Here is a 27,062-nt window from a genome sequence, read left to right as displayed (position 1 = left end):
CCTCTGGTATTTGGAGAGCTGTAAGGAAAACCAAATCAATGTCAACCATGCTGATTTCTTGCAGGACAGATTGCTATGGGACATAGTGAGAACCAATTCAAGGTTGTTGGTGGCATTTACTGAGCAGCTTCAGATGGTGGAGCACCACTTCTGGGCCTGAGAAATGAGCACTGAGTGGTGGGATTGCATCATAATGCTGGTTTGGGATGATGAGCAGTGTCTGCAGAATTTTTGGATGCACAAGGTCACATTTCCAGATCTGTGGGTCAACCTCATCCCAGCCCTCCAGTGTAAATGTAACACCAACAGACCCAGGTCGTCAGTGGGCAGGATTGAACCTGGGATCTCTGGAGCTTAGTGCATGAGCCTCTATTGCATGAGCTAAAAGCCAACTGGCTGTTAGCTAAGGTTGTAGAGCAGACTCATTTTAGCTCTCTAAGTGGTCTCAGTTCCACTAGATGGGACAGAAACCACACCCAGAAGGTGTGTGTGTTACACAAGGACATCAAAAAGAGAGCAGCACTTGTGACGCCAGATAGCTACCAGTCAGTGGGAAATCATTTTGGCATTGGAAAATCTGTTCTGGGGGCTGTTGTCATGCACGTGTGAAGGGCCGTTAATCATCTCATGCTATGCAGGGCTCTGACTCTCAGCAATATGAAGGATATAGTGGATGGATTTGCAGCAGTGGGGTTCCTGAACTGCAGTGGAGCGATAGCTGGCACATACATCCCTCTTTTGGCACCAGATCACCTTGCCACAGAGTACAGCAACAGAAAGGGCTATTTTCTATGGTTATGCAAGCATTCGTGGATCACTGGGGATGCCTCACCAACATCAGTGTTGGCTGTTCAGGGAAGGTGCACGATGCTCGCATCTCTAAGAACACAGGACTGTCCAGAAAGCTACAAGCAGGCACTTTCTTTCCTGTACCATAGTTTGTCGTTGGTGATGTTAAAATGCCAACAGTGGCCCTGGGGGACCCAGCCTGCCCCTGGCTCATGAAGTCATACACTGGCCACCTCGACAGCACCAAGGAAAGATTAGCTACCAGATCAGCAGGTGCAGAATGACAGTTGAATGTGCGTTTGGCAGATTGAAGGAATGCTGGCATTGTTTACTCACAGGATTCGATCTCTGTGAAAAAATATCCCAATGGTTATGGCTGTCTGCTGTGTCCTGCATAATATCTGAGAACAAAAGGGGAAAAGTTGCTGCTGGGGTGAAGTGGCTGTCTGCTGTATCTGAACAGCCAAACACAAAGGCTATAAGAAGAGCTCCCCTAAAGTTTTAAACAATACATGCTCATTGGCATCTCTGCTTGGGATTGCTCATACACGGTGCCACAGCAGCCATGGTGAATACAGCCCACCAGGGTGAGGGAAATTGCTTGGTTGCATGCAACTATGAATATAGAGCAATGGTACTGAATACTGGCACCATTTTCCACAGGCGGCGGTGATTTTCTGTAATCTCTCACTCCAGAGGGTAACAAACGCAGAGAGAGCAAAGCTGCTTCCAGCTTCCCAAAGGCACTCTGGCCTGTATGCTGTTAGTCTGTGTAGCGGGATGGTCACCTGCTCCTGCCCTGAGGGGCTTAGAACATCCCAGCAGAGGGCTGTGGCTGGCACAAGCAGCTCCCAGGCTGATTGGGGAAGTAGGCACAGCTGGGAGCCACGCCCCAAACAGACCACAGCCGGCCCCTATAAAAAGGCTTTGAGCCAGGAGCACAGACAGACTCCCTCTATCTTCTGAGAGGGAGGGGCCTGGCATCAGGGACTTGAGCAGAGTATCTGAGTAGAGAAGGGCTGGGGAAAGGCTGGGGAGCTCCAGCCTGGAAAGCTCCAGGCTGCAGCCTAGCAGAAGGCCAACGGGTACTGGGGGCTGCAGAGGGCAGCCTAGGGGTAGGCAAAGGCAGCAGGTCTGAACCCAACCTTGCCTGGGTTAAGTGGCTTATACTGCAGTCTGCCCCAGGGAGCAGGGGCTAGTTGGTGACTGGCAGTAGCCTACGACTGAGGCAAGGTGGGGATAGTGGGTGGGGGTTCCTTGTGGAGGGGAGACCCTGAGAGAACAGGGTTACTGTCAGGAGGAAGCACCCCAGATAAGGGGGCACTGGGTCCGGGAGGGACACGGGGGCCAAGTGGCAGCAGGACACCAGCCTGCAGAGGGCGCTCCAGAGGCTGGATGAGCTAATTCCCAGAGAAAACCAGCAGGAGGCGCCGCAGGGGTGAGTCCCACATTGCTACAGTCTGCCATGGTGCCTGCCGAAGTTATCGCTGACTGGCATGGGAAAGTGTCTGATGGAAGGCTGCCATCCACAGAAACCCTTGGGAGTGGACCACAGAGCACCTCCTTGAAAGTTTCATTGAGATCTCTCAGAAGGCTTCAAGGGACAGTCCTGCGTACATAAACAAACTGCTCTGCATTCCCCCACCCCACTTAGTCTAACTCTACAGAGGAATGAAAAGCAGATAAAAATGCTCTTTTAGTTGTATCACTACCTCTTCTAGCAAGGTAATGAGAAATAAATTTACATGCTTACCTGAGCGTCTCCTGCATTGGGTTCACCCGTGCTCAACTGCTGGGACTGACTGGACAGCGATGAACTCTCAAACAGGTCCTGGCATAGCTGATCCCTGGTTGCATGTCCCTCACGTCATCCTGGTTCTCATTGTTCAGGCCAAGGGCCTGTGGCTTGGGCTTCTCTGAAGTATCTGTTCTGGGGGGGGGGGTCTTTTAGTAAAAGCAGCAGGTCTGTGGCTCAGCATCAGGTTAACTGTTGGCCTCCCTGGCCTTCTGAGAAGCCTAACACAGTTCCTTCGCTTTCACATGGCCCTGCTGCTGGTCCCTGTTATGCTCCTGCATCTCCCCTGCAATCTGTTCATAGCTGTCAATGTTTCTATGGCTGGTCCATAGCTGTGCTTGCACAGCCGCTTCTCCCCACAGGCCCAGGAGATCCAATATTTCTGGCCAATCCAGGCTGGAATGCATCTAGTGTGTGTAGCCTGATTGGTCATCTGGGCAGTTGTGCACAACAATGGAGACCTGCTAGATGTGCTCACCAAGCTGGACGATCAGGAAAAGGCATTTCAAAAATTTGCTGGGCTTTAAGAGGCAGGAACTTCCAGAGCAATCAGTGTTGGGCTAGAGGACTGTTAGGGTTGACATAAGTAACATGTCTACATGCATGTTGTGTTGACCTCAGTACATCAACCATGGCTCAACACTGCTTTGGGGAGGTGGTGTTATTGTGCCTCTGTAACAGGGCACTTACATTGGCAGGAGGAAATTTTGAGTGTAGACAGATGCACAACTAGATCAATTCCAGGTGGCTTATGTTGACCTAATTTTGTGTCAGCCTACCTTTAGAGAGACACAGTGGGGCCAACTTCTGTTATCTCTCTAATGTCCTGGGACCAGCACAGCTACAACAACACTGTGTTCAGCATACCTTTGCAAGATTCGTATGTAAAATAAAATGAAAAACCGTGCCATAGTGCCAATGTAGGTTTAATTGATAGGCTTGGCTGAGGGCACTTCTGGAGACTCCAGGTGTCATTCCTTTTTACTGCTGTTCTTGATTTACAGAGTCTTGACGTTAGGCCAGTTTTAAACATGTACAGCTTCTCAGCGGTTTCACTTAGGTGGACAGCTTCTGCTTATTTCTCACTGCCTTTCTCTGCGCTGCAGCACTTTTCATTCTACTGTGCAGCCCGCCATAGATGCTTCAGATACCACAGTAATGGCTTTGATAGAAAAACAGATTTTAATGTTCTCTTGTACACTTCGATTCTGATTTCATTTATTTAAAAAAAACACTGAGTCAATATTTAGTCCTTCATTTACATCCCTGGGAAACAGTAAAACATTTTAAACAAAAGGACTAAAATATTGTCAACATTTTGGCCATCTACAAGTAACGTTTGCAAGGATTTACCAAGCCTTTAGTTGGTATGATGAAAAGTAGGACGGGGGAAATTCTTTGTATTCCCTGCTTCTGGTTTTATTGCTGCTTTTCAAATTTTGGCATTTTCCAACAGCTGTATGCTAAGCCCTCGTCCCCACCTGGGAATGTCTACAAGATGCACTGACACCGACTGAACAATACCACTTCAGCTGCAACACAATCTTCATACCACACTGGAAATAACAAAGAGATGTCTGTAGTCCCCAGTAATCAGTAGTTACATTTATTTTAGCATATTATCCATAATACTATTTGTAGGTACTCTACAGGTATTGGATTTCCAGAAATATTGACTGGCTTGCACTACTCGAGATGTCATTTTGCAGTACCGGCTTCAGGAAGAGAGAGTTCTTGGAATTATATCATAATGCAGGAAATTAACATGTGGGTGTTCTAATCTATTTGTGGTACTAAGAAGTAGTAAGGGTTTTTTTGTTCCATCTATATCTACTATCACCACATAATGTAGTAAGGGAGTCCAAACATAGCTCTGTAGCTGGCTTCTTTTTTAACTATTGGAAGTACAGGAAGAGAGGAATAATTGCAGGAGTACTGATTCCTTCTAATATGTTTTTTTTTTTTAAATGTGTCCCAGTAGTTGCAGTATCACAGCATCAGATAATTGGGGTGGAAAATATTTCTCAGGTCACCTAATCTGATCCCCTGCATCATGCAGGCTATTTCACCGCATTTTTTTCCATGAATGTCTGGTCTAATTTATTTTTGAATATCCCTGATTGTGCCTCAACTCCTAGACTAACTTAATATTGAAATAAGGGACTCTAGTTTGAACAAAGATCGGCACTTAAATAAGCCATCCGACTTTGCATTTGGACACATATGTCAGCATTTGAGTATTTCAATACCCATTTTATATGCTTAATTAGCACTTTGTCTCAAGTGAAAAGTTCCTTCAGAGAGTAATCCTACAGATTCACTGCTAGCTTTGTGGGCTTTTTAAAAGAGCTAGAAATGTCCTCAGTTTAATGGCAATAAAATAAAAAGCAGAAAGTCTATGGCTGGCACAGTTCCAGGCTCGAGTCTAGCCCATGTCCCAGAACTGTGGCAGCAGGCAGGGTGCTCTGCCCCCTCTCCCCCCCCCCAGAGGCAATCCTAATGCATCACTCACTGCTGAGGAGAAGCCTTGAATCAGAAGCTGGCTTTTCCCCTACCCCTCAACCATTGTTCCTTTGACTGGAGGAGAGGGAAGAGACAGGGAGCAGAATAGTCCAGGTGCCATTAATGTTTTTTCAGACGAGAAAAGGTAGTGGGGAGGGGAAGAGAAGGGGGCAGAGTGGTTTCTGAGTTGCTGCTCCTTTAAAAATATAGAGTAAGAACCAAAGAGCAGGGGGCCAGATGAAGACAGAGAAATTGGGAGACTCAGCTGAGCTTCCTGTGTAACCTGGAGACTAGTAGGGAACACAAAGTCTGAGGAGACCTGCTCAATTACTGATTTCTGGGGAGGCAGAATTGATTGACTTGGGGAAATTATTAGGGGGGGGAAAGCAATCAGTTATTTGGATCTAAAAATTAACTTAAAATGCCTAGACACCCTAGGACAAATAAGTTCCAATCCCCATAATCATACTTTTGTCCTTCCAAGGATCATAACTTGCATAATATGCAGTGTTGAATAAGATCTTTAAAATCTAAGTTCTCTTTGCACTGCATAGAAACTATGGCCCAGCCTTTTAGAGATACCTATTTATATGTGCAATTATGCACCTATATTTGCAAGTATTTTAAGCATACTGCTTTCACAGCTCCCTGTTCTGTGGCTCATTTGGAAAATTGCCCCTGCCAAAATGTGATATGTTGGTTACTATGAGAGTCTTTTTTTTTTTTTTTTGCAGAAAGGGTTATTATAGCTGAGGTCAGCTGGCATTCTTTTGACTGGCTGCCCATAATGTGCCTTTAAGAAGAAACTATTGAGTTGTGAAATAGTTAACAATACAAGCCCCAGCTACAGTGAAGACTAATATGTAGTTGTAGCTGTGTCGGTCCTAAGCTATTAAAGTGGGTGAGCTAATAGCTTTTGTCCAATAGAAGATATCACCTCACCCACCTTGTCTCTCATCCTGATAGGAACATGTGCTCAGACATCACCTGCAGTTTAGGAATCTCTCTTAAATTAAATCCACTAGTGCTCATATCTTTTTCTGTGGTGGAACCTAAGGTGTGTATCTTGCTCTTCCCTTGACTCTAGTCTCAGTCCATCTTTCCCCAACTGGTTAAAAAAAAAAAGTTTGTTTCCCAAAGGTGTTCAGTAGTATACTGATTGTTGGCTCCATATTTATTGCCTTTCCCTTCAACATATTCCCCAGTCATTGGAGCCCCTCAGCTGAGTTTGTTCAAACAAGTAGGGGATTTCTTTTTTGTCATGCTTTTAAAATGGCTTTATCATGTTTCACACAACCCTGGATATCATTAATAATTATGAAAAACTGAGATTGTCTATTGTTATATATAGGTATTTATACCACAACTCACCATCGTAGTATCTGAGTGCCTTCTAGTAGTGCATTATGGGACATGACCACACATCTGTCACATGGTTTTTCCGCCCGAGAGGGAAATTTATGATGGTGTTTAGTTCTTGGGGGTGTTCATTTCACAGTTTCAGAATGCCCCCAGAGAAAGTTCTGTCTCTCACACAGATCAGATTTACTCTTATTATCGAGAGTTCAGAGGAGCATATTTGTTACTCCCACAGTCTGCATCCTGGAGCTTTAGATATCCTGGGCCTGGCACATGCAGCACTTTGACTGTGAACTCAATTCAAAATTCTATGGGAAACCAATGTACAGAGTGGTGGATGGGTTTTATGTGTAAGCCTGTGTTGCTAAGGAGATGTGCTCCAGCATTCTGTACTAGTTGGAGTTTCCTAAGTGCTGAAGGTTGCATGGCCAGGTATACATTGCTGTAGTCCAGCCAAGAGGCAATGAATAACTGAGGTCCTGGTCTTCAGCTTCTAGAATGAGATGGAGTCTCCTAACCAGCTAGGTATGGTAGAAAGTATTATCATGAATCTTGCTATGTAAGACCCCCCGACTTCAGTGAGGAATCCAAGAATACGCCTAAACTATGACTGAAGTGACCATTTGTGGATGTTCACCTTCAATCAAAGGAGACCGCACTGTGGTTGCAAATTCTTCCAAATACTTTCCTCTGCCTATCGGAATCTCTTCTGTCTTGCTCAGATTCAGTTTCAGCCCACTGTTTGTCATTCATGAGCTGATCTCCTCCAAGTTCTGGGCCATTGTGGTTGTATGTGGAGAAGGACAGATAGAGCTGCGTACCATTTTCATACTGCAGGCATTTGAGTCCAAGTCATCTGACTGGTTCACCTAGTGGTTGCATATAGATGTTGAACAGAACCAGAGAGAATTGATCCTTGTGGAACTCTAGAGGTAGAGTTTCCATCACTATGCTCTGGGTGAGTCCCTCCTAGGATCTCTGCCACCTCTTTCAGGCAATGCAGTAATATCCTATGATCAACAGCCCACTCCAAGCCTTATCATCTAAGCTGGGTTTTTGTTTATATTTTTATATTTTCCTTTTGCATGTTTTGGTTCAGGACTGGATAAAAGGGCAGTTTTTGCACAGCTTTCCTCTTCCACAGTCCTGCAGGAAAAAATGAGGAAATTATTTTCCATAAAGGAACAGCACCTGATAGGAGGCAAAAAGGGCAAATGTTGCGGATACTTTATCTACTGCTGCAGTTATCAATGATTTCCAATTTGCACGTGCTAAACTTTGCATAAGCAAACTGTAATTTAACGGGGAAAAGCAGGGCAGTTTAATTATCGGAGGCTTTGCTGTTAGTGCACGCTGGAAGGCATTAGTACTTAGTCAATGATACTATTGTGCCAATAGCAAAGATCCGGTTGTGAAACTGTAGGATGCTACTTACTTATTTATCCTCCACATACATGAGGCATATGTTTATGTCTTGCTGTTACCCAGAAGATTTGACACTCTCTCTCTCTCTCCCAAGCTAACATTTTCTGGCAGAAGCAGCAAGGAAGGGGTTTACATCAAATAATGCATTCTGTTGTGCTGTTTTAGTTCTCAAGGGCCTGTTTTTCCAAAAGTGGTTTCCTTTGTTACAATCTACCACCTGCAGATGCAGGTGATAGTTCTTGAGAAGTACACCAACAGGTGTTTGTGAAAGCAAATATATATGTATTTTCAAATAATGGGGCTGTTTGTGCCCCATTGAAAAAACAGGCATCAAGTTTCTGTATAGGACAAGGAGCTCATCTACTACTAATGATAATTTTTTGCTTAATCATTGGACATGGTAACTCTCGAAGTCCCAGAGGAATTTTGCCTCCACGGGACTTCAGGATTTGGCCCATTAATCAACTGCATCAACTCACCGTTTCTTTATAATTATTTTACAAGACACAATCATGTATGAGTCTAATCAAAACTAAAGCTTAGGGAAAGAGGCAATCAGACCTTGTAATGAAAGTGACCCTCAGTAGTGAGCAGAATTATGCCTGGTCAAGCTGGTATAGCTGCTTTTTCTATTGACAGAAAAGATAATGATCCTGATTCTAATTCACACTAAAGTCATTTTATACTGCTCTGTATTTGTGTACTTAGCGTAAATGAGAGTCAGCCTCTCCACCCGCCTCCCAAAGGATCTTATTTGAATGAAAAATACCTTGCCTGTAAGCCTGAAGGAATGACAGTCCCCCTTAACAAAATTATTCTCAAATCCCTAAAGATCATTTTAGACAAGGTGGCCAATTTTATTCTGACAAACTAAGGTATCACTAAAACCTCCAATAATATAAGCTATGTTGACTCCCGCTTTGAATTATCATTTTTCTACAAATATTTACAGTATTTGTATATGAGTTATTACCTAAATAAGAGATGGGAGCAATTCTGAGTGCTGAAGTTGGAGTCAATATCTCCTGAATTCTAAGCCATAGACTGAAACTGACTGCCTCTATCAGAAGTCACTTAATTTATTATGTTGCTGTAGTCGTGTCAGCCTCCGGATATTAGTGAGACAAGGTGGGCTGAAGTGGTAATCTCTTTTTGTTGGACCAACTTCTGGCCAAAAAAAGATATTACCTCACCTACCTTGTCTATTTAATTTATCACACTCAGTTTCCCTAGTTCTAAAATGGGAAAATAATACTTAGCTTGGAGGGATGCAATGTTGAGATATGTGGTGTTTTTTCTTCAAGCCCTATTTTCCAGTGTCAACTTTCACAAAAAAAGTTTATCCACACCCATGAGGGCTAAAAAAGCAGATCCTAAAGGCTCAAAAACCAGAATTCAAATAATCCCATTTTTTAAATCTCATGATTTTTTAATCCTTAAGGCTGGCAAAATGGTGTTTGTAAAGCCCTTTGCTGACATAAAATACTATGAGCCTGAATTTGTGGGGTATTGAGTACTTTCTGGAAGGCTTCATCTCCTATTGAAGTCTCCCATATATGAGTTGAAGGTACTTTGCAGCTGAAGAACCTATCCAAGTATTATGGGTGAAATTGTGGCAAAACTTTCCTTGACTTCAGTAGGGTGAGGATTTCACCCAAAGTATTTATTTGATGATGATAGTTGTATTTAGAGCTGTTTTACTACTGCCTTTAAACGTCAGTATGAAGTGGTGTTGTATCCATGTTGTTCCCAGGATATTAGAGAGACAAGGTGGGTGAGGTAGTATTTTTTATTGGACCAGCTTCTGTTGGTGAGAGAAAGACAAGCTTTTAAGCTACACAGAGCTCTTCTTCAGGTCTTGGAAACATACTGAGAATGTCTTAGCTAAATACATGATTGAACAGATAGTTTAGCATAAGTAGTACTCTAAGGGACAGTTCCGGGTGAAGTGGCCCGTTAACATCCCTGTAGTCATAGGACAAAAAAGGGTGGTTAGTGGGTTACATATTGTGGTAAATATTACCTCACCCACCTTCTCTCTTTAAACATAATCAATCAAGGACAATTCACAACAGCAAACATACATACACTATTTTTTTTTCAAAAAAGCAAAGCCTAAAGTGAAAGCACAACTTAAATAAATACTTCTTTAGCCTAAATTTAAAAATAGCCTGGTGCTCAGTGCTATATATAACAACATAGAATTCATATTACTTCCAAAGTTAGTTATCAAAAAATAATCTCATTAGGATAGTGTGTCATAGCGAAATAGCCTCTGTCAGTGTATTCACTATAACTGAACCAGTGGTTGTATTTTTATACGATATTAATAGCAATTGACCTTTATTCTGAAAGGTTTTAAATAGTAAGTAAAGAGTGTATTTTTTGATTCACTATTCTTAGTTTCTACCTCTATGAACAAATAGGTTCTAGTCAAACCACAAACAGGAATTCAGAAATCTTATACACTTAAGCTTTGCAGAAAAACTGAGACTTTAGCTCTCTGCAAAATTAGAAGCATATTCCCATTCACAAGGCAAATGAAACCCCAAAATGTATGTTATTAAAGTTTAAAATAAATATAGGTTTCCAATTTGAAGAAGAGGAACATAATCTAGCACAGGGGTGGCCAACCTCTGGCTCCAGAGCTACATGCAGCTCTTCAGAAGTTAATATGCAGCTCCTTGTATAGGCACCGACTCTGGCAGGGCCGGCTCCAGTGTTTTTGCCACCCCAAGCGGCGGAAAAAACCCCAAAACAAAACAAACAAAAAGACCGTGATCACGATCGGCAGCACTTCAGCGGCAGCTCCACCACGCCGCTTTCTTTTTCAGCGGCAGTTCGGCGGCAGGTCAATCCCTCCGAGAGGGACCGAGGGACCCGACGCCAAAGAGCCGGACGGGCTGCCCCCTCCCCTTGGCCTCCCCAAGCCCCTGCTTGCTGAGCTGGTGCCTGGAGCCAGCCCTGGACTCAGGGGCAGGATCTACAGGTGCCAACTTTCCAGTGTGCTGAGGGGTGCTCACTGCTCAACCCCTGGCTCTGCCCCAGGCCCTGCCCCCACTCCACCCCTTCCCGCCCCCTCCCATGAGCCTGCCGTGCCCTCAATCCTTCCCCCCAGAGCCTCCTGCATGCCACAAAACAGCTGATCGGGAGGTGTGGGGAGAGAGGGGGTGGTGCTGATCCGTGGGGTTGCTGGTGGGTGGGAGAACCTGGGAGTGGGTGTGGGGGGCTGCTGACATATTACTGCAGCTCTTTGACAATGTACATTGGTAAATTCTGGCTCCTCCTCAGGCTCAGGTTGGCCACCCCTGATCTAGTAATATGTGCACATAGATTTTGAATGTTCTCTATAGGTAGTTCTCTATAGAGAACTATATACAGTATTTCTTAGGGCATGGCTAAAGAGCACGTTACAACATAGCAAGCCAGAGTGTGAATCTACAGCGTACTCAGAATCCTCATGAGGAACTTGGGTATGTCTGTGTTTGGAGAATGAAATTATAGCATGGTGGATAGTTATCAGAACTCCTCAAAATCTTTCCTTACCAAATAAAAATAAATCCCACATGTGTACAAAATAGCACAAACTTGCAAAGGTTTTTGATGTTTATAGTAGATGGCATGTGCTTTTTAGACAAAAGTCCCTGAATTCTTTCCTTGTTGTTAACATAATGTCCATATGGTCATAGATTTAATACAGGTTGCTACCTGATTGTTGGATTTGAAGTCTGTGCATGAGGGCGGAGTAGTTTCACTTCACTGAGCTTGAAGTATACTGGTCAGTGTATGCATGTGTCTCTCACCTCTACTGGGTGAATGTTGAACAAATTCAGGGGGTATATATGTGTGTCTGTGTGTTTGAGCTTTTAAAACCTTTTACAAAAATAAAATATAATTGAAGTAAATTTCAAAACAAAGTAATTTCAAATTGAAAAATCAAAACATTTAATTTCAAAATTGTTGAAATGAAACACTGATTTTTTTGTGGGGCGGTGGATGGCTTTGACTGAAAGAATTTGGTAAAATTCATTATATGCATAATGGTTTGGTCAATCTGAATCTGCATTTTTGGGGGTGAACAAAGGTTTCAGCCAAAAATATTTCCCTAGCTCTAATCCTCAATCCTGGCCCTACTTCACCTAAGTGTCGAGTCCATGCAATCAATTAATCATTATCCTATCACTATTCCCAATGTAACCAAAACAAACTACTGATAATTGCTTACCAGCAAAGTAAAGGTTTACATTTTTGAAGTTACTATAAACAATGCTGTTCCTAAATCCCTCCATGATTTTTTGTGTATTCTGATTTATACTTAGAGATGTGAAATGCTGAAACTGGAATATAAAAATGATACGTGGGGTGTGTGTAGTACAGGAATAACAAAAGCAGTATTCAGGTGAAGACTAATTTCAACCTTTATATATATATATATGTTAGAATCCACTTGCAAAAGACTGAAGAGGGTACAACTGTGTCTCTAAATAAAAAGAACTTGAATGCACTATGAATAAATATTTTATCAATCTTCCATTTATGCCAAGTCTCGTTTCATCAGTTTTCTGTGATATGTAATGAGACCTTGAAGAGTCTGTTGAATATTTGAGAGAGACAAAAGCATCAAAGTGAAAATGGGTCTTGAGTACATTATAGTACATTCATAGTAGAACAATACATTGACACCAAATTGTATCATGTTATGGGCACTAAACAATATTTAAAAAAAACCCAGCTACTGTGTCTATAGACAAACTGCATAAAGTTAAATGTGTGGCCTGACTTTTATTAGATAAAGCCTCCCCTAAAAAAATCTCTCCATGACATTGAAGTTCAATTGATAGAAATGATTAATTTTGTTTTCAGACTCCGTATTTTCCAGATTGGTGTGAGGTGCCTCAGGGAAACTGAGTGAAAGTATTGACTCTAGGATGCTGCAAATAACGGTGATATCCTAAAGGGACATATTAGTAAACCTGCTAAAATTAAGTTGCCTGTGCTGAGGTGCCAATGGCACAGTAAATGCAATGGAGATTTCTATCTCCCTAAGCTGTGACAAATACACCAAAGCAACTAATTTAAACAGGCTTAATGGTAGTTTAATATTTAGCTTCTTCACCAGGGAGGTGCACAGGTTCTGGTATTTGTATTTGTGTACAACAGCCTTGAAGCAATGATGCTGTGACAATGTACTCCAGGTGAGGAGCTGGCCCTTAACCTGTAATCTTTGAATCTCACAGTTTACAATGCATTGGGATGCATGTCTCTGAGCTGCTGATACAATCTGTCTGCAGGCTCAGGAAGACACTACTGTATTTTATACTCAGTTTACACTTAAAAGGTTAGCAGGGCTAGAAATCTGTTTTGTTATTTTAAATATGAAAGTTTAGTTTCTTGAACACAATTCTCTAGTGAGGGGAATCAGGGAATACCAAGGTCTCTGTCCATTTTGAGAAGTGATCCATGGAAACAAGAATTAAAATTGTTGCTTTTGGAGTTCGACAGGAATGAATCTAGCACATTATTCTCAACCAACTCCTAATAGGATGGCACTTCATGAAAGCTATGACAGAAGTTAAGAAACCTTTCTTTGCCTCTCACACAGCAACATAAAAACTCTTGGGTTAAATTTTCTAAAAGTGTCTTAGGAGCCAAAAGGTAGGCCTACGCTGCCCTCAGAGGTATGACCACAGCATGTGTAGACATACAGACCTAGCTTTCATTTAGCTAACTCAAATAATAGCCGTGAAGCTGCAGCAGCATGAGCTAGTTGCTCCAGTACATACCCAGGGTCCCGGACAGGATTGTTCAGCCCTTTGACTGCAGTGTTGACATAACCAATGACTTTCAGCTAAACTTGGGCTCCTAAAGCCCAGATCCTCAAATGTATTTATGTGCCTGGGAGTTAGGCCACTTTTGAAAATGGGACTTAGGTTTTCAAGTCACTTAGTTGCTTTTGAGAATTTTACTTCTTAGGCCAGTGTCTCTGATTATGACTGAGAATTCTGTCACAAGCCCTGTAGCTGTCCTTACTTTTATTTAATTGGTCGCAGCCCCTCTATTTACTGGTGGTACCTGTGTGAGGACAAAGCCAGAGAAGTGAGTTTTTGGGATTCATGATATCAACTGTTGAAGACTAGATTGTAAAGTCCTAGCAGGCCATTAATAGCATGGATGGTCAGTGTTGTCCCTCAGAGCTGTTTGGAAATGTAATAGAGGGCAGATCATTAAAACAGGTTCTTTCATTAATTAATTCATTCTGTGGCTATCATGAGAGAGGAGAGAGATGTTCAGGTGAAACGGTGAGTAAGGTTCCCTCAGACACTAGTATAGACAGTATGGTATCTGTGAATATTTAACAGTTTGGAAGCTGGAAAGGAAATAAATTAGTGTACTGACAGGATTAGGGCTGTGGCACAAGCAATAGGCTGCAGGCTTCAGATATTCCAGCAGCGTAATGACAAGAAATCTAAGTGTAACCAGTTATTAACTCAAGACTAGAGATGTGTGAAATATATAGCTTAAAATGAGCTTTTGGTTTTGAGTGCAACCTGTGCTCTGGACTCAGTCAGTTTCATGAATTGTGTAAATAATAATAGTCTGGAGAGAAGTATACTGTGCTTAGAAGCCTAGGATAGAGGGCCAAGATAAATGATTCCTTAGAAACAGATTTGATACGTTAAATAATAAGCCTAAAATACTCCAATTTGTCATGCAAAAAGTCCTTGGGTTTATTATAATCATAACAAGAAATCCTAGGCAACCATCCTTTGTTGAACATTTCATGTGCTGCAGAAAAGAATGATTTTATACATACTATGTTGAGTTATTACACATTTTCTGGAGCATAGATGTGATAAACTGAATTTGCTAATCAATATATTTATACTGAAGCCCATTAATTAGAAAAACAATTTAGTATCATATACTGTGGGGAAAAAACAGTTACTCACCTTCTCATAACTATTGTTCTTCAAGATGTGTTGTTCATGTCCATTCCAATCAGGTGTGTGCGCACACACGTGCACAGTAGCTGGAAGATTTTTCCTTAGCAGCAACCGTAGGGTTGGCCTGGGCGCCCCCTGGAGTCACAACTTCATGGCACCCAATATAGAGCCCTGCTGACCCACCATCCCCTCGGTTCCTTCTTGCCAGCTACTCTGACAGAGGGTTAGGAGGGTGGGTATTGGAATGGCCATGAACAACACATCTTGAAGAACAACAGTTACAAGAAGGTGAGTAACCATTTTTCTTCTTCGAGTGCTTGTTCATGTTGATTCCAATCAGGTGACTCACAAGCCCAAGTTCAGGATGTAGGTTTGGAGTTTGTCCACTGATTGGAGCACTGCTCATCGAAAGGCCTCATCATCTCTGGCCTGCTGAATAATCGCATAGTGCGTGGTGAAAGTGTGGATAAAGGACCATGTTTCTGCTCTGCAGATTTCCTGAGTGGGGACCTGCGCCAGGATCACTGTTGATGAAGCCTGCACCCTGGTGGAGTGCGCAGTGATCGGGAATTCCCTCCAGCTTGTAGCATTCCCAGATGCAGGATGTAATCCATGATGAAATGCATATTCACGACACAGGCAGACCTTTAATTCTGTCTGCCACTGCCACAAATAACTGGAACGATTTTCTGGATGGCTTCATTCTCTCGATGTAAAAGGCTAGTGCCCTGTGGACATCCAGAGAGTGTAGTCTCTGCTCCCTGCAACTGGAATGCGGCTTACGGTAGAATACCGGGAGAAAGATGTCCTGGTTGATGTGAAACTGCGACACAACCTTCAGGAGGAAAGCAGAATGAGTCTGAGCTGCACCTTGTCTTATAGAATAATGGGGCTCTGAGATTAGGGCCCTAGTTCAGACACCCTCCTGGCTGAGATTATCGCCACCAGGAACACCACCTTGTAAGAGAAATAGAGGAGGGAGCACGTTGCCAAGGGCTCAATGGGTGGTCCCATTAGTCTAGAAAGGACCAGGCTGCAGTCCCAGGCTGGGAGAGGCTGTCAGACACGAGGATATAGCCTATCGAGCCCTTTTAAAAACCGGCTGACCATAGGGCTAGCAAACACAGAGCAGCCCTCTTGGCCTGGGTGAAAGGCTGAGATGGCAGCTAAGTGAACTCTTATAGATGATAACGAAAGCCCCTGCTGCTTCAGATGGAGGTGGTAGTCCAGAATAAGTGGCACTGGGGCCAGCGTCAGGGCCGAATGGTGTCGCACAGACCAGATTGAAAATTTCTTCCACTTGGCAAGGTAGGTGGCTTTCGTAGAGGGTTTTCTACTGCCAAGGAGGACTTGTCTAACCTGGTCTGAACAGGAAAGCTCCATCGGGTTCAACCATGGAGCTTCCATGCTGTGAGGTGAAGCGAGTCGAGGCTTGGATGTTGAAGACGACCATGATCTTGCGTCAAAAGGTCCAGGAAGAGCAGCAGGGTGACTGGGTCTTCCATGGACATGTCTAGGAGAGATGTATACCAGTGCTGTCGGGGCCATGCTGGAACTATCAATATAACCTGAGCTCATTCCCTCCAGATCTTGAGGAGCACCTTGTGAACAAGTGGTATGGGTGGAAAGCCATATAGGAGACAACCTCCCCAGTGGAGGAGGAATGCGTCCACTCTGGAGCCCGGGCTGTGATTCTGGAAGGAGCAGAACTGCTGGCAATTTCTGTTGTGTTGCATGGCAAATAGATCTATCTGGGGAAAGCCCCACCTCTGGAAGGTTGAAATTGCGACATTCGGGCGAAGGGACCACTCGTGGCCGTGAAAGGACCTGTTGAGGTGGTCCGCAAGCTCATTCTGTACCCCAGGGAGATACGACACTTGCAGATATATTGAACGTTCTACACAGAAGTCCTACAGCATGAAGGCTTCCTGGCACAGGGGAGAGGAGCGTGCACCCCCATTTGTTGATACAGAACATTGCAGTGGTGTTGTCCATCATGACTGATACACATTGCCCCATTGAATATGCCTGGAAGGCCTAGCACACCAGGTGCACCGCTCTCAGTTCTCAGATGTTGATGTGGAGAACCAGATCTGCGTGAGACCAAAGACCTTGAGTCCTGTGGTCTCCTAGATGTGTTCCCCAGCCCACACTGGAGACAGGGATGGCTGCGGACTGGCAAATGGGTCCCCTGAGCATACCTCCTGAGGGTTGAGCCACCACAGGAGGGAGTTGAGGACCAGGCGAGGTAGGGTCACTATCCTGTCCAGGCTGTCTCTGGCCGGGCGGTACACTGATGCCAGCCACAACTGAAGAGATCGAAGCCTGAGTCTGGCATGCTGCACCACATAGGTACAAGCCGCCATGTGACCCAGAAGCTTCAGGCAGTTTCTTGTTGTGGTAGTGAGAAACTGTCTGATGCCTCGAATGATATCGATGAGGGCTTGAAACCTTGCTTGCGGTGGGTATGGGTTGAGTCCAATACTGCCCATATAAACTCTATCCTCTGGATGGGGGACAGAATGGACTTCACATCATTTAAAAGGAGATCCAGGTTGACGAAGGTGGCTCTGATAAACTTGACCTGAGCCTCCACTTGGTCTTGGAGTGGCCCTTGATCAGCCAGTCACTGAGGTAAGGAAACACCTGAACCTGGTGCCTGCACAGAAACGCAGCGACGACTGCCATGCACTTGGTGAAAACCCAAGGTGCTGCTGACACACCGAATGGGAGAACTATGAATTGGTAATGGGCGTTGTTCACCACAAACCTGAGGTACTTTCTATGGGGCTGAGTGATTATAATATGAAAATAGGCATCCTTCAAGTCAAGGGCATCATACCAGTCTTCTGGATCCAATGAGGAAATGACGGAGGCCAGAGAGACCATGTAGAGCTTGAGTTTCTTTATGAACTTGTTGAGTTCCCACAAGTCCAGGATGGGCCTGAGGCTGCCTTTGGCTTTCAGTATTAGGAAATACTGGGAATAAAAGCCCTCGGCCCTATGCTCCTGAGGAACCTCCTCCACTGTCCCTAAAGATAGGAGTGACTGCACCTCCTGGATAAGGAGTTGCTTGTGAGAAGGGTCCCTGAAGAGGGATGGGGAAGGGGGGTGGAAGGGTGAGAGGTCACAGAATTGGATGAGGTATCCCCTCTCTACTGAGCAGAGCACCTATCAGTCCGAGGTAATAAGGGACCAGGCACGATAGAAAGGGGATAGTCGGGACAAGAAGGTAAAGAGGGGTGGATCCATTTCCAGGTGTGGTGCACCGTCCTCGATTGTGCCTTCAAAAGGCAGGTTTAGGTCCCAAAGACGGCTTTGGTTGTCCAGAGCTTTGTCCAGAAGGTTTTCACAGCCTTCTCCTGCCATTTCTGTTCCACCTTCTGGAGCCATCTTGGTGGTTCTGCTGACCGAACCTCTGAGTGGGCTGCAGCCAGAAGTGTCTCCGCTGAGTGGAAGGCATGTAGAGGCCCAGGGACCTTGAGGGTGGCTCTAGAGTCCTTCAGGCTGTTTAGCCTTTTGTCTGTCTTTTCTGAAAACAGTCTCACCCTCAAAAGGCAGGTCCTGTATGGTCTCTTGGACCTCAAAGGGGAGACCTGAGACCTGGAGCCATGAGCCCCTTCTCATGGCTACACCTGTAGCCATGACTCTAATGGCAGCATCTGCCCCATCAAGTGCTGCTTGCAGAGATGCCCTGGAGATCACTCTCCCCTCCTTGACCAAAGCCGAGAGTTCAGCCCGGGAGTCCAAGGGAAGTAACTCCATAAACTTAGCCATCGCTGAGCAGGTATTGTAGGCATACCTGCTGATGATGGCCTGTTGGTTGGAAATGCGGAGTGCCGTCCTCCCATGGTGTATACCTTCTGCCCAAATAGGTCCCTTTCCTTTGCGTCCCTATTCTTGTGGGAAGGGCCCTGGAAACCCTGCCTCTCTCACTGGTTAGCAGCATCCAACACTAGAGAGTCAGGTTGTGGGTGTGTGTATAGATGTTCGTAGCCCTTGGAGGGCACCGAGTACCACCGAGTACCACCGGGGTCTGCCACAGGGTCTTGGTCATGTCAGTGATACTTTTGATTAGCGGTAAGGCGATACTGGAAGGGCCCAAAGGGCCAGGATGTCCACCATAGGATCTGCATCATCTACAACTTCCTCCGCCTTAATGCACCAGACCCTGTGCAACCCGACGCAGCAACTGCTGCCATACGCTGTAGTCTTCCAGAGCTGGGGCAATGGCAGTGCCTGCAAGCACCTCGTCTGGGGAAGATGAGGAGGCCACCTAGGGAGGTGGTTGCTCCCTTCCATCCCCACCAGAGGGATCTCTTAAGCTGGTGGGGACAGTGGTGGCATGGTCCGGTCTCGGCACCGTGAAAGACGCAGGTACAGACGTCGGCCCCCACACTGGTGCTGGCAGCGCTGTGTGATGGTGTGTCTGCGCCATGGTGGTAATCGACGTCGGCGCAGATGGTGTCGGGCATCAGTGCCAGAGCTGTAGTCAGTGCTGAGGGCACGGTTGGTGCCATAACCTGAGCCTCTGACACCTCCGGTGCTGAGGACGTTCTCGAAGGTGGTGCCACAGTTGGTGACAATGTCAATAATGGTGCCGTGGTGCCGGCATCGATGTCAGAGGTAACTGCTCAGTCGCTGGACTGGGTGGGACAAAGGTTGCAGACGCGACTGAAGCAGCATCCGAGCGAGATCCATGGTTCCAACCCTGAGCTTGGTGAAAAGCCCATGGAGTCCAGAAGGGCCACTGAGCTGGGTTCTGCCATTGAGGGGCCCACTGCATCAGCTGGGACCTCTTGTGGTGCCTTGAGTTTGATCTTCTGCTCCTGCTATAGTTGAAGTGGTACGAGTCCAACTCAGAGGTCTCGGAATACGAGGACCAGGGCAGCACTGCACCTCTCAACGTGGAGAGGTGGAGACACTGGTGTCTGTGATTACCAAGGCAATGGGGAGAGGTGCGACATCATAGCCGGCTTTCCCTTCGACTGCACAGTACGGGATAGAGTCTGCGGTGCCAACGCCTTCTCCTGTCTCGGGGGCGAGAATGGCGCCATGAGTCTGAGCAGGTCCTGTGCTGCCTCAAACGCTTCAGGAGTGGAAGGAAGCGGCAGGCTATCCGAGTGGACTGTGGTGCCACTGATGGCTGGTCTCTTGATCTAGGCAAAGGGGATCAGCCCCTTTTGATCCTCTTCTTCTTCTGCACTGGCAATTGGGGACACTCCAGCCTTCGGCACCGGTCCCAAGGTGCTCCATGATGGTGCCTAGAGTTCTTGGCCCTGTCTTTCTTTGGCACCTGGTCTCTTGAAGAGGGTGCCGGTGCGCTCCGCGGTGAAGAAGACATGTGGTGGTGGGATCCCCGGCACCAGGGTGTAACTGCGGTCAAAGAGCTACCTCCACGAAGAGGATTTTAAGCCACTGTTCTCTCTCTTTCAGGGTTCTTGGTGGAAATTCCTGACAGATTTTACAGCGGTCTTTGTTGTGACCCTCACCCAGACAGTGTAAACAGGAGGTGTGTGTGTGGGGGTCACTTTTTGGCATGCACTTCACATTGTCCTTGCAGGTCTTGAAGCCCGGGTATTGCAGCATACCCCGAAAGCAACAAATAAGGGGGAGAAACGGGGGGGCAAACCCCCATAAATGAAACTTATAACTGACTAACTATACTAAACTACAGTATTGGAATAAACAAGGTGAGTACAACAGGAATTGAACTGCTAGATCACTTGACGGAGCAAGAGCAAAGGAATTTCCAGCTACCATCACTGGAGGTAAGAAGGAACTGAGGGGTTGGCGGGTAGCAGGGCTCTATATTAGGCGCTATGAAGGCACGACTCCAGGGGGTGCCCAGGTCGACCCTACAGTTGCTGCTGGGGAAAAATCTTCCGGTTACTGTGCACATGCACACACCTGATTGGAATCGACATGAACAAGCACACGAAGAAGAACTTTTTTTTTTTTTTTAAACAGAGAAACCATGAACTAGTGATTATCTATAGGGCTTGCTCAACTGATTCAGGTCTTCATTCATTTCCCAAATGAACCCAGCCATTATTCGGGTTTGGTTACGAACTCTATACACACACTCTCCTCACACCAAACTATTCTATAAACGTGGGAGAGTGGGATTAAAGGCTCCTGTTTGCTAAAATCCATTTTGTCAAATCTCCAAATTTCAAAAGTACCAAGGAAAGCCTGGCTGCTGAAGGAATTTTAATAGAGCATCCTGATAGAACTTCAGACCAGAGACCACACTAAAATTGAATGTCCTCTATGGGTGAGATTTTGTTCGGAGTTTGAGAAGGGAGAAAAATTTCTCTGATCAGGAAGAAAGAATGGGCTTCCAAAGTGTGTCTTCCAAAATTGTAATTTTTTAAAATTCTTATATAGACCTTGTTAGGTTTTCTCATCACTAATATACCCACAAGAAAAATCTGAAACAAACCATCCTATCAACCTATATCACAATATGTCATAAGGAAAATTTTCCCTTTGCAGCATGCTATGCATTACCTTAAAACTCAAGCTATTCGCATTTTGGCAATCTGAATAGGACATTGTTAATTCTATTCCTTAAATGTTTCTGCAATAAAGAGTCTGTCATAAAATGCCATGCTGCCTCACTAGCAACCAAACTTCAAAAATAATAAGTACTCAGGTAAATTGGAGGGTAAAAAATGAAAGCAAGGTTTACGTTGGGTTATTCAAAATGGAGATGCAGTTCCAAATTGAAACTGTCAGACTTACAATTAAATATGAACATGGTGGCTCCTTCCTTGAAGATAAAAGTTACTCATTCAGGTCACTGATCTGATTTATACAGTATATGTATCCCTTGCCAACGCGCTGTTGCAATATGACAAAGACAGCTTAAGTTGAAGGCAGAAAGAATCTTTAATTCATGGAAATAAATACTAAAGAATTTTAACACCAGCAAGGGGACCACACTCAAAATGAAATATGGTATTGTCCAGCTGTTATCTGGCTCTGTTATAAACTATTTCCCATAGAAAAAGAAATTAAATTGTAAACATATCACCTAACCAGGCGACACTTCTCCTGGTCCAGTATTTTACTCCTCAAGTGCCCTGATTTGCTATGGAAGGCTCAACCATGGTCAATAGAAGAACAGGAGTACTTGTGGCACCTTAGAGACTAACAAATTTATTAGAGCATAAGCTTTCGTGGACTACAGCCCACTTCTTCGGATGCTTTGCGGATACAGACTAACACGGCTGCTACTCTGAAACATGGTCAATAGGGAATTCTGCACACCCTGTTTTTCACAGACGTCGGGCCTGTGTTGGCTCTGCCGGGGAAAAGGTAGAGAGCAAGAAGCGTGTGTGTCCCCCAGTTTGGCCTGTAACAACTTTCCTGACTTGCAATTGCAATGCAACACAACTGAACCTAGGACTTCTCAGCCACCTACATGTGCTAGTTAGCGCTGACATGGCTTGTCCTAATTAGCAGATTTTTAATTATTATAGTGCCCACAAGTATTCATGAAAGATTCCTTTACTTTAAAATTTGCATGGGGATGGCAAAAGTTCTTTAAATACAGACAGCTGACAACATATGCCAACAAAATAAGGGTTATACTGTACATTCTGCCTATTTACGCTGGGATTTTCAGAAAGTAATACAGAAGAAGGGACCAGTCTGCTCATCTAGTCTGACCTCCTGTAGAACAAGGCCATAGAACTTCCCCCAAATAATTCCTGTTTCAACTAGAGCATATCTTTTAGAAAAACATCCAATCTGGCGCAGAGTTAGAAGAGTGAAATGACTTCCCTAAGGACACATTTCATAGCTGGAAATAGAACTTAGGTCTCCTTAGTCCTTTTCTATTTCCTATCCAGACCATGCTGCCTCTCTCTCTTAACTAAACCTAATGGAATTAGGCATGCATTTCAATGGGAGTTGTGCACCTAACTCCTAGTCTCCTTTGAAAATCCTAAAGAAAATTAAAAAAAATACCATACTCCTGCTGAATACATTTACTTGTCACAATAGTCCTACATTTCTCCGGAGCATGCAAGGGAGACATTGAAATACCATAGGAACAACTGGAGAATTTTGTCTAGTGCTGGATTGTAAGGAATCAACACGTAGCACTTCCATTGGACTTCTGTAAGGTAGTCTCTTTACCATCAATATGAAGTGCACTGATACCCTGCAGACAGCCATCATGAATTCACGTTAAAAAAGAAAAATTTTCACAGACATTTCTATTCCAGCATACCAAATTACTTTATATCTGTTAAATCTGAGCAGTGGAACAACATGAATATAATGATTAAACATTCCTGGCAGAAACAAAGAAATCAGGTTGTACTATGTTAGTCTTATTTTTAGAATGTTGTTTATTCCTGTGTATATTGTGATTAAAGCCATACTGATTTCCTAGGCTAACAGCCATGTTTCTCATTACAGTTGGATAGTGTCACTTCACTAATTCAGGCTGCCAAAAACTTAATGAATGCTGTGGTGCAGACAGTGAAGATGTCCTATATTGCCTCCACTAAGATCATCAGAATTCAAAGTCCTACTGGCCCACGACATGCTGTTGTGATGTGGAGGATGAAAGCTCCAGAAAAGAAGCCCCTGATTAAAAGAGAGAAGCCAGAGGAAATCTATGCAGCTGTCAGAAAAGGTTCTGCTAAGAAAAGGATCCATCCTGTTCAAGTTATGAGTGAATTTAGAGGAAGAGAAATAATCTAAAATTACTATCCTGCCACTGTGCACATTTCATACCTTGTAACTGCTCACATGGCATCTTTATTTTTCCACCTGTTTAAGTCTATAAGTATGCTAATGTTTGGAAATTCTCTTCTTTTGTATGTTTAACATTAACTGTAGGGTATTTCATCTTTTAAAAAAGATATTTAAAATGCATATTTGATTAGTTAATGGTACACAATTTAAAATAATGTTTTAAAAAATCATCTTATTTTATTGCTCACTCTCTTTACAATGCCTTTTTTTTTTTTGCAGCTGAGCATTTTGAATGATAGGTTAGGATGCTGTGTTATAATAAGAGTTAGCTTTCATATAATTGAAAGGCAAAGAACAAGGAGTCAAATTCATCCCTGGTGTAACTCTCTTGACTTCAGTGGGGTTACACCAGAGATGAATGTGGCCTGACAGTTTTATATTCAGAGCACTTTATGACATACAGGCTTCTATGGGTAGTATATATTGTGCCACCTCCTTAGCTGGCATAAATCAAAAGAAATGTACTAAGTTACACCACATAGGGATCTAGCCCATTCACTTATCTAAATTGAAAGACATTTTAAAAGATTTTTTCATAAACGTTAGATATAAGCAAAAATGGAATAAAAGTTTTAAAATATTTGGCAGAACAAAAGATGGATTGTAACAATGTGGGTTGTAATAATAAAATAGAGCTGGTTGTAATGAAACTATAGCAATAGTAATAACTCAAAATTTCAAAGATCTCTTTAAATTTTAAATATTAATCCACATTCTGCTTCCTGGCTTGCTCTATGATTGTCACTCATCTTCATAAGTCCTAATAAATCAGGTAATAACTAAATTATTTTAGATTATTTTGCTAAAAGAAAGAAAGAAAAAAAAGAAATCATGTTAAAATGATACGAAGAAACATATGACTAGTCCTGACATCAAAGATTGGTGCAAATGTTCAGGAAGTACCCTATAAATATCAGTCTTTGCAAGATAACTGCAGTGGATTAAACTACTTGACCATGGCACCGCAGTCCCAAGCAGCACAGCTGTTCCAGGTGGTAGCCAGCTTGCTAAATTACTATTACAGTATATTTCAAAGTATGTCATGAAGCTAAAAGTGGTGTTAATTGTTAACATTACCACTTTAGTCCTATAAAATATTCAGTGAAAAACTTTTCAAGTAAATGCAAATCTTAGCCTATGTTCACAATGAATTTGTAAGCATGGGCGTAAGCGATTCATACAGTTACATAGCCAGGCGCTTCCCTTCCTGCCCAGTCATCCACACTCCGCACCCTATGTCCTAGGCATCAGTACTTAGCTAAAACACCTTTGGCTGAAAGGATTGGTGGTTCACCTCCTCCCTTCACTGCATGTTAGTGTCTGTCTAGGAACCCCCTCTCATTCCACACCTTCATGTTGAATAAGATGGCTGCTTCTTCCGCAAGCAGATTTTTCAGGAAGTCAAACACTATGGCTGCTGCCTAGCCACACTTTGTTAAAATGTTACAGAGAACAGAATGAGCCAGTTCCTTTCCCCCATAGGGGAGGATGGTCAGGGAAAATATTTCCCCCACCTTCTGAAACCATCTTGTAACTAAGCTCAGGGTAGTGACACACCATAACCGCAAGGGTGTTTGCTAAGAACCCCCATTAGTACTCTAGCAAACATTTACTAGGGATATTGAGGTTTGTTGTCTCTCAGATTACTTACTTAGGCCCAGATTTTCAAAGGTATTTAGGCGCCTAACTCATATGGATCTAGGGAGGTGGCTAAATATCTTTGAGAATCTGGGGCCGTGTGGCTACAGAGAAGAGATGAAAGAGGTAAGGGGCAGCTGGAACAAGAGCAGCCCATAGAGCTTAGCAGGGTGAATGGGCACCTGCCACTCCTTGTAGTTCTAGTGAGAAGGGGGTCAGCTGTATTGGACATTCTTGGAGTTTAGCATTTTGGAACTTAAATCTTCAAATCTTCAACTGGTATTTCAGGTTCTCTTCCAGCCAGGGTGACCAGATCACCCAAGTCAAATATCGGGACGCGGGGGGAGGGGAGGGTGATGCGGGGTGGGGGGCATGGCGGGGGGGGCGGGGCAAAAAACAAAAACAAAAAAAACCCACCCTTCCTCCACAAGCGCTGGAGGGAGGCCCGGGAGACGCAGGGGAAGCGCGGGGCCAGGGTAAGTGAGAGTCCAGCCTGGCCCCGAGCAGGCAGGACCCAGTTGGCTGGTAGAGAGAGGAGGGGGGCGGCCCGCGGTGCCAGGCGGCAGCTGTTCTCCCCCCCCCCCCCCGGGCAGCGGGACTCGTGAGCAGCCGCTGCTGCAGCTCCCACTGCCGCGGGGGAGGAAGCGACCATAGCGCTTGGCGGCTGCGGCTCTGGCGCCCGCGAACCCCCTGAGCCTGGGCCTGCTGCGGGGCCCCAGCAGCGCGCACGCTGCGCCCAGTCCCTGGCCAGTCGCATCTGGGCTGCTGCTAGAGGTGGTGCTATCCTGCGGCGGCCCCGGGGTGGGGGCAGCAGGCCCCAGCCCCCCCGTCCTGCTCGGGTCCCGCAGGGGAACGAACGGGGCTGGGCTGCTGATGCCTCCGCCCCGGGGCCGCCGCGGGATAGCACCACCTCTAGCAGCAGCCCAGACGCGACTGGCCAGGGGCTGGGCCCAGCGTGCGCGCTGCTGGGGCCCCGCAGCAGGCCCAGGCTCGGGGGATTCGCGGGCGCCAGAGCCGCAGCCGCCAAGCGCCATGGCCGCTTCCTCCCCCCGCGGCAGTGGGAGCTGCAGCAGCGGCTGCTCCTGAGTCCCGCTACCCGGGGGGAGAACAGCCGCCGCCTGGCCCCGCGGGCTGCCCCCTCCTCTCCCTACCACCCAACTGAGTCCTGCCTGCTCGGGGCCAGGCAGGACTCTTACTCACCCTGGCCCCGCGCTTCCTCTGAGTCTCCTGGGCCTCCCTCCAGCACTTGCGGAGGGAGGAGGAATGGTGAACCCGGGGAAGAGGCGGGGATTCGGAGAGGGAGCCAATGGGGGGAGGAGGGGGTGGAGTCGGGGCGGGGGGGGGTGCGAGCACTTCCGGGCTCCAGGCTCCGGCGCATTTCCTTGTTTGTCCAGTGTCCCGACCGCACGTCGGTCGGGACGCGGGACAAACAAGGAAATATCGGGACAGTCCTGATAAAATCGGGACGTCTGGTCACCCTACTTCCAGCCCGAGAGCAGAACTTACAAGGTTAAGTTTTTGCATCTACCACCACGGGGTCACACAGTCATATGCATGGTCTTTTCAATAAAGTCATGCATTTGTTATGGGTCACTTTGGTATCAGATGTTTGTGATTAATGCATTAATCATGACTTCAGGGATCACATTAATAATAAAAAGCATGTGGCACACCCCTAAGAGGATTACTCAGATTTTGTTTGTCCTGATTAAAGTCTCCAGTACTAGTCACATGTGGAATAGGTGTTGAGTCACTTTATACACATCATACTCACAACTACACACCACACTGAAATTAAAAACATGGCCTGAGACAGTTGCATGAAAGCGAGTTTA

At 45.1% G+C, this 27,062-nt stretch overlaps 1 protein-coding gene across 7 annotated transcripts in view; it reads left to right on the top strand.

The window, feature by feature from the left end:
- Positions 1-24,242, top strand: part of CTNNA3 (catenin alpha 3) — a 954,554-nt gene extending 930,312 nt beyond the window's left edge. For all 7 annotated transcript variants that reach the window (XM_054035487.1, XM_054035488.1, XM_054035489.1 and 4 more), the window contains one exon: positions 23,248-24,242. In XM_054035487.1, coding sequence (XP_053891462.1) covers positions 23,248-23,535 — 288 coding nt within the window. In that variant the 3' untranslated portion in view covers positions 23,536-24,242. The remainder of the gene's footprint in view (positions 1-23,247) is intronic.
- The last annotated feature ends 2,820 nt before the right edge of the window (positions 24,243-27,062 follow it).

Source organism: Malaclemys terrapin, chromosome 7, assembly GCF_027887155.1.
Source record: "Malaclemys terrapin pileata isolate rMalTer1 chromosome 7, rMalTer1.hap1, whole genome shotgun sequence".
In the NCBI taxonomy this organism is placed as follows: domain Eukaryota; kingdom Metazoa; phylum Chordata; order Testudines; family Emydidae; genus Malaclemys; species Malaclemys terrapin.
This window is presented reverse-complemented; position numbering and strand designations above follow the sequence as displayed.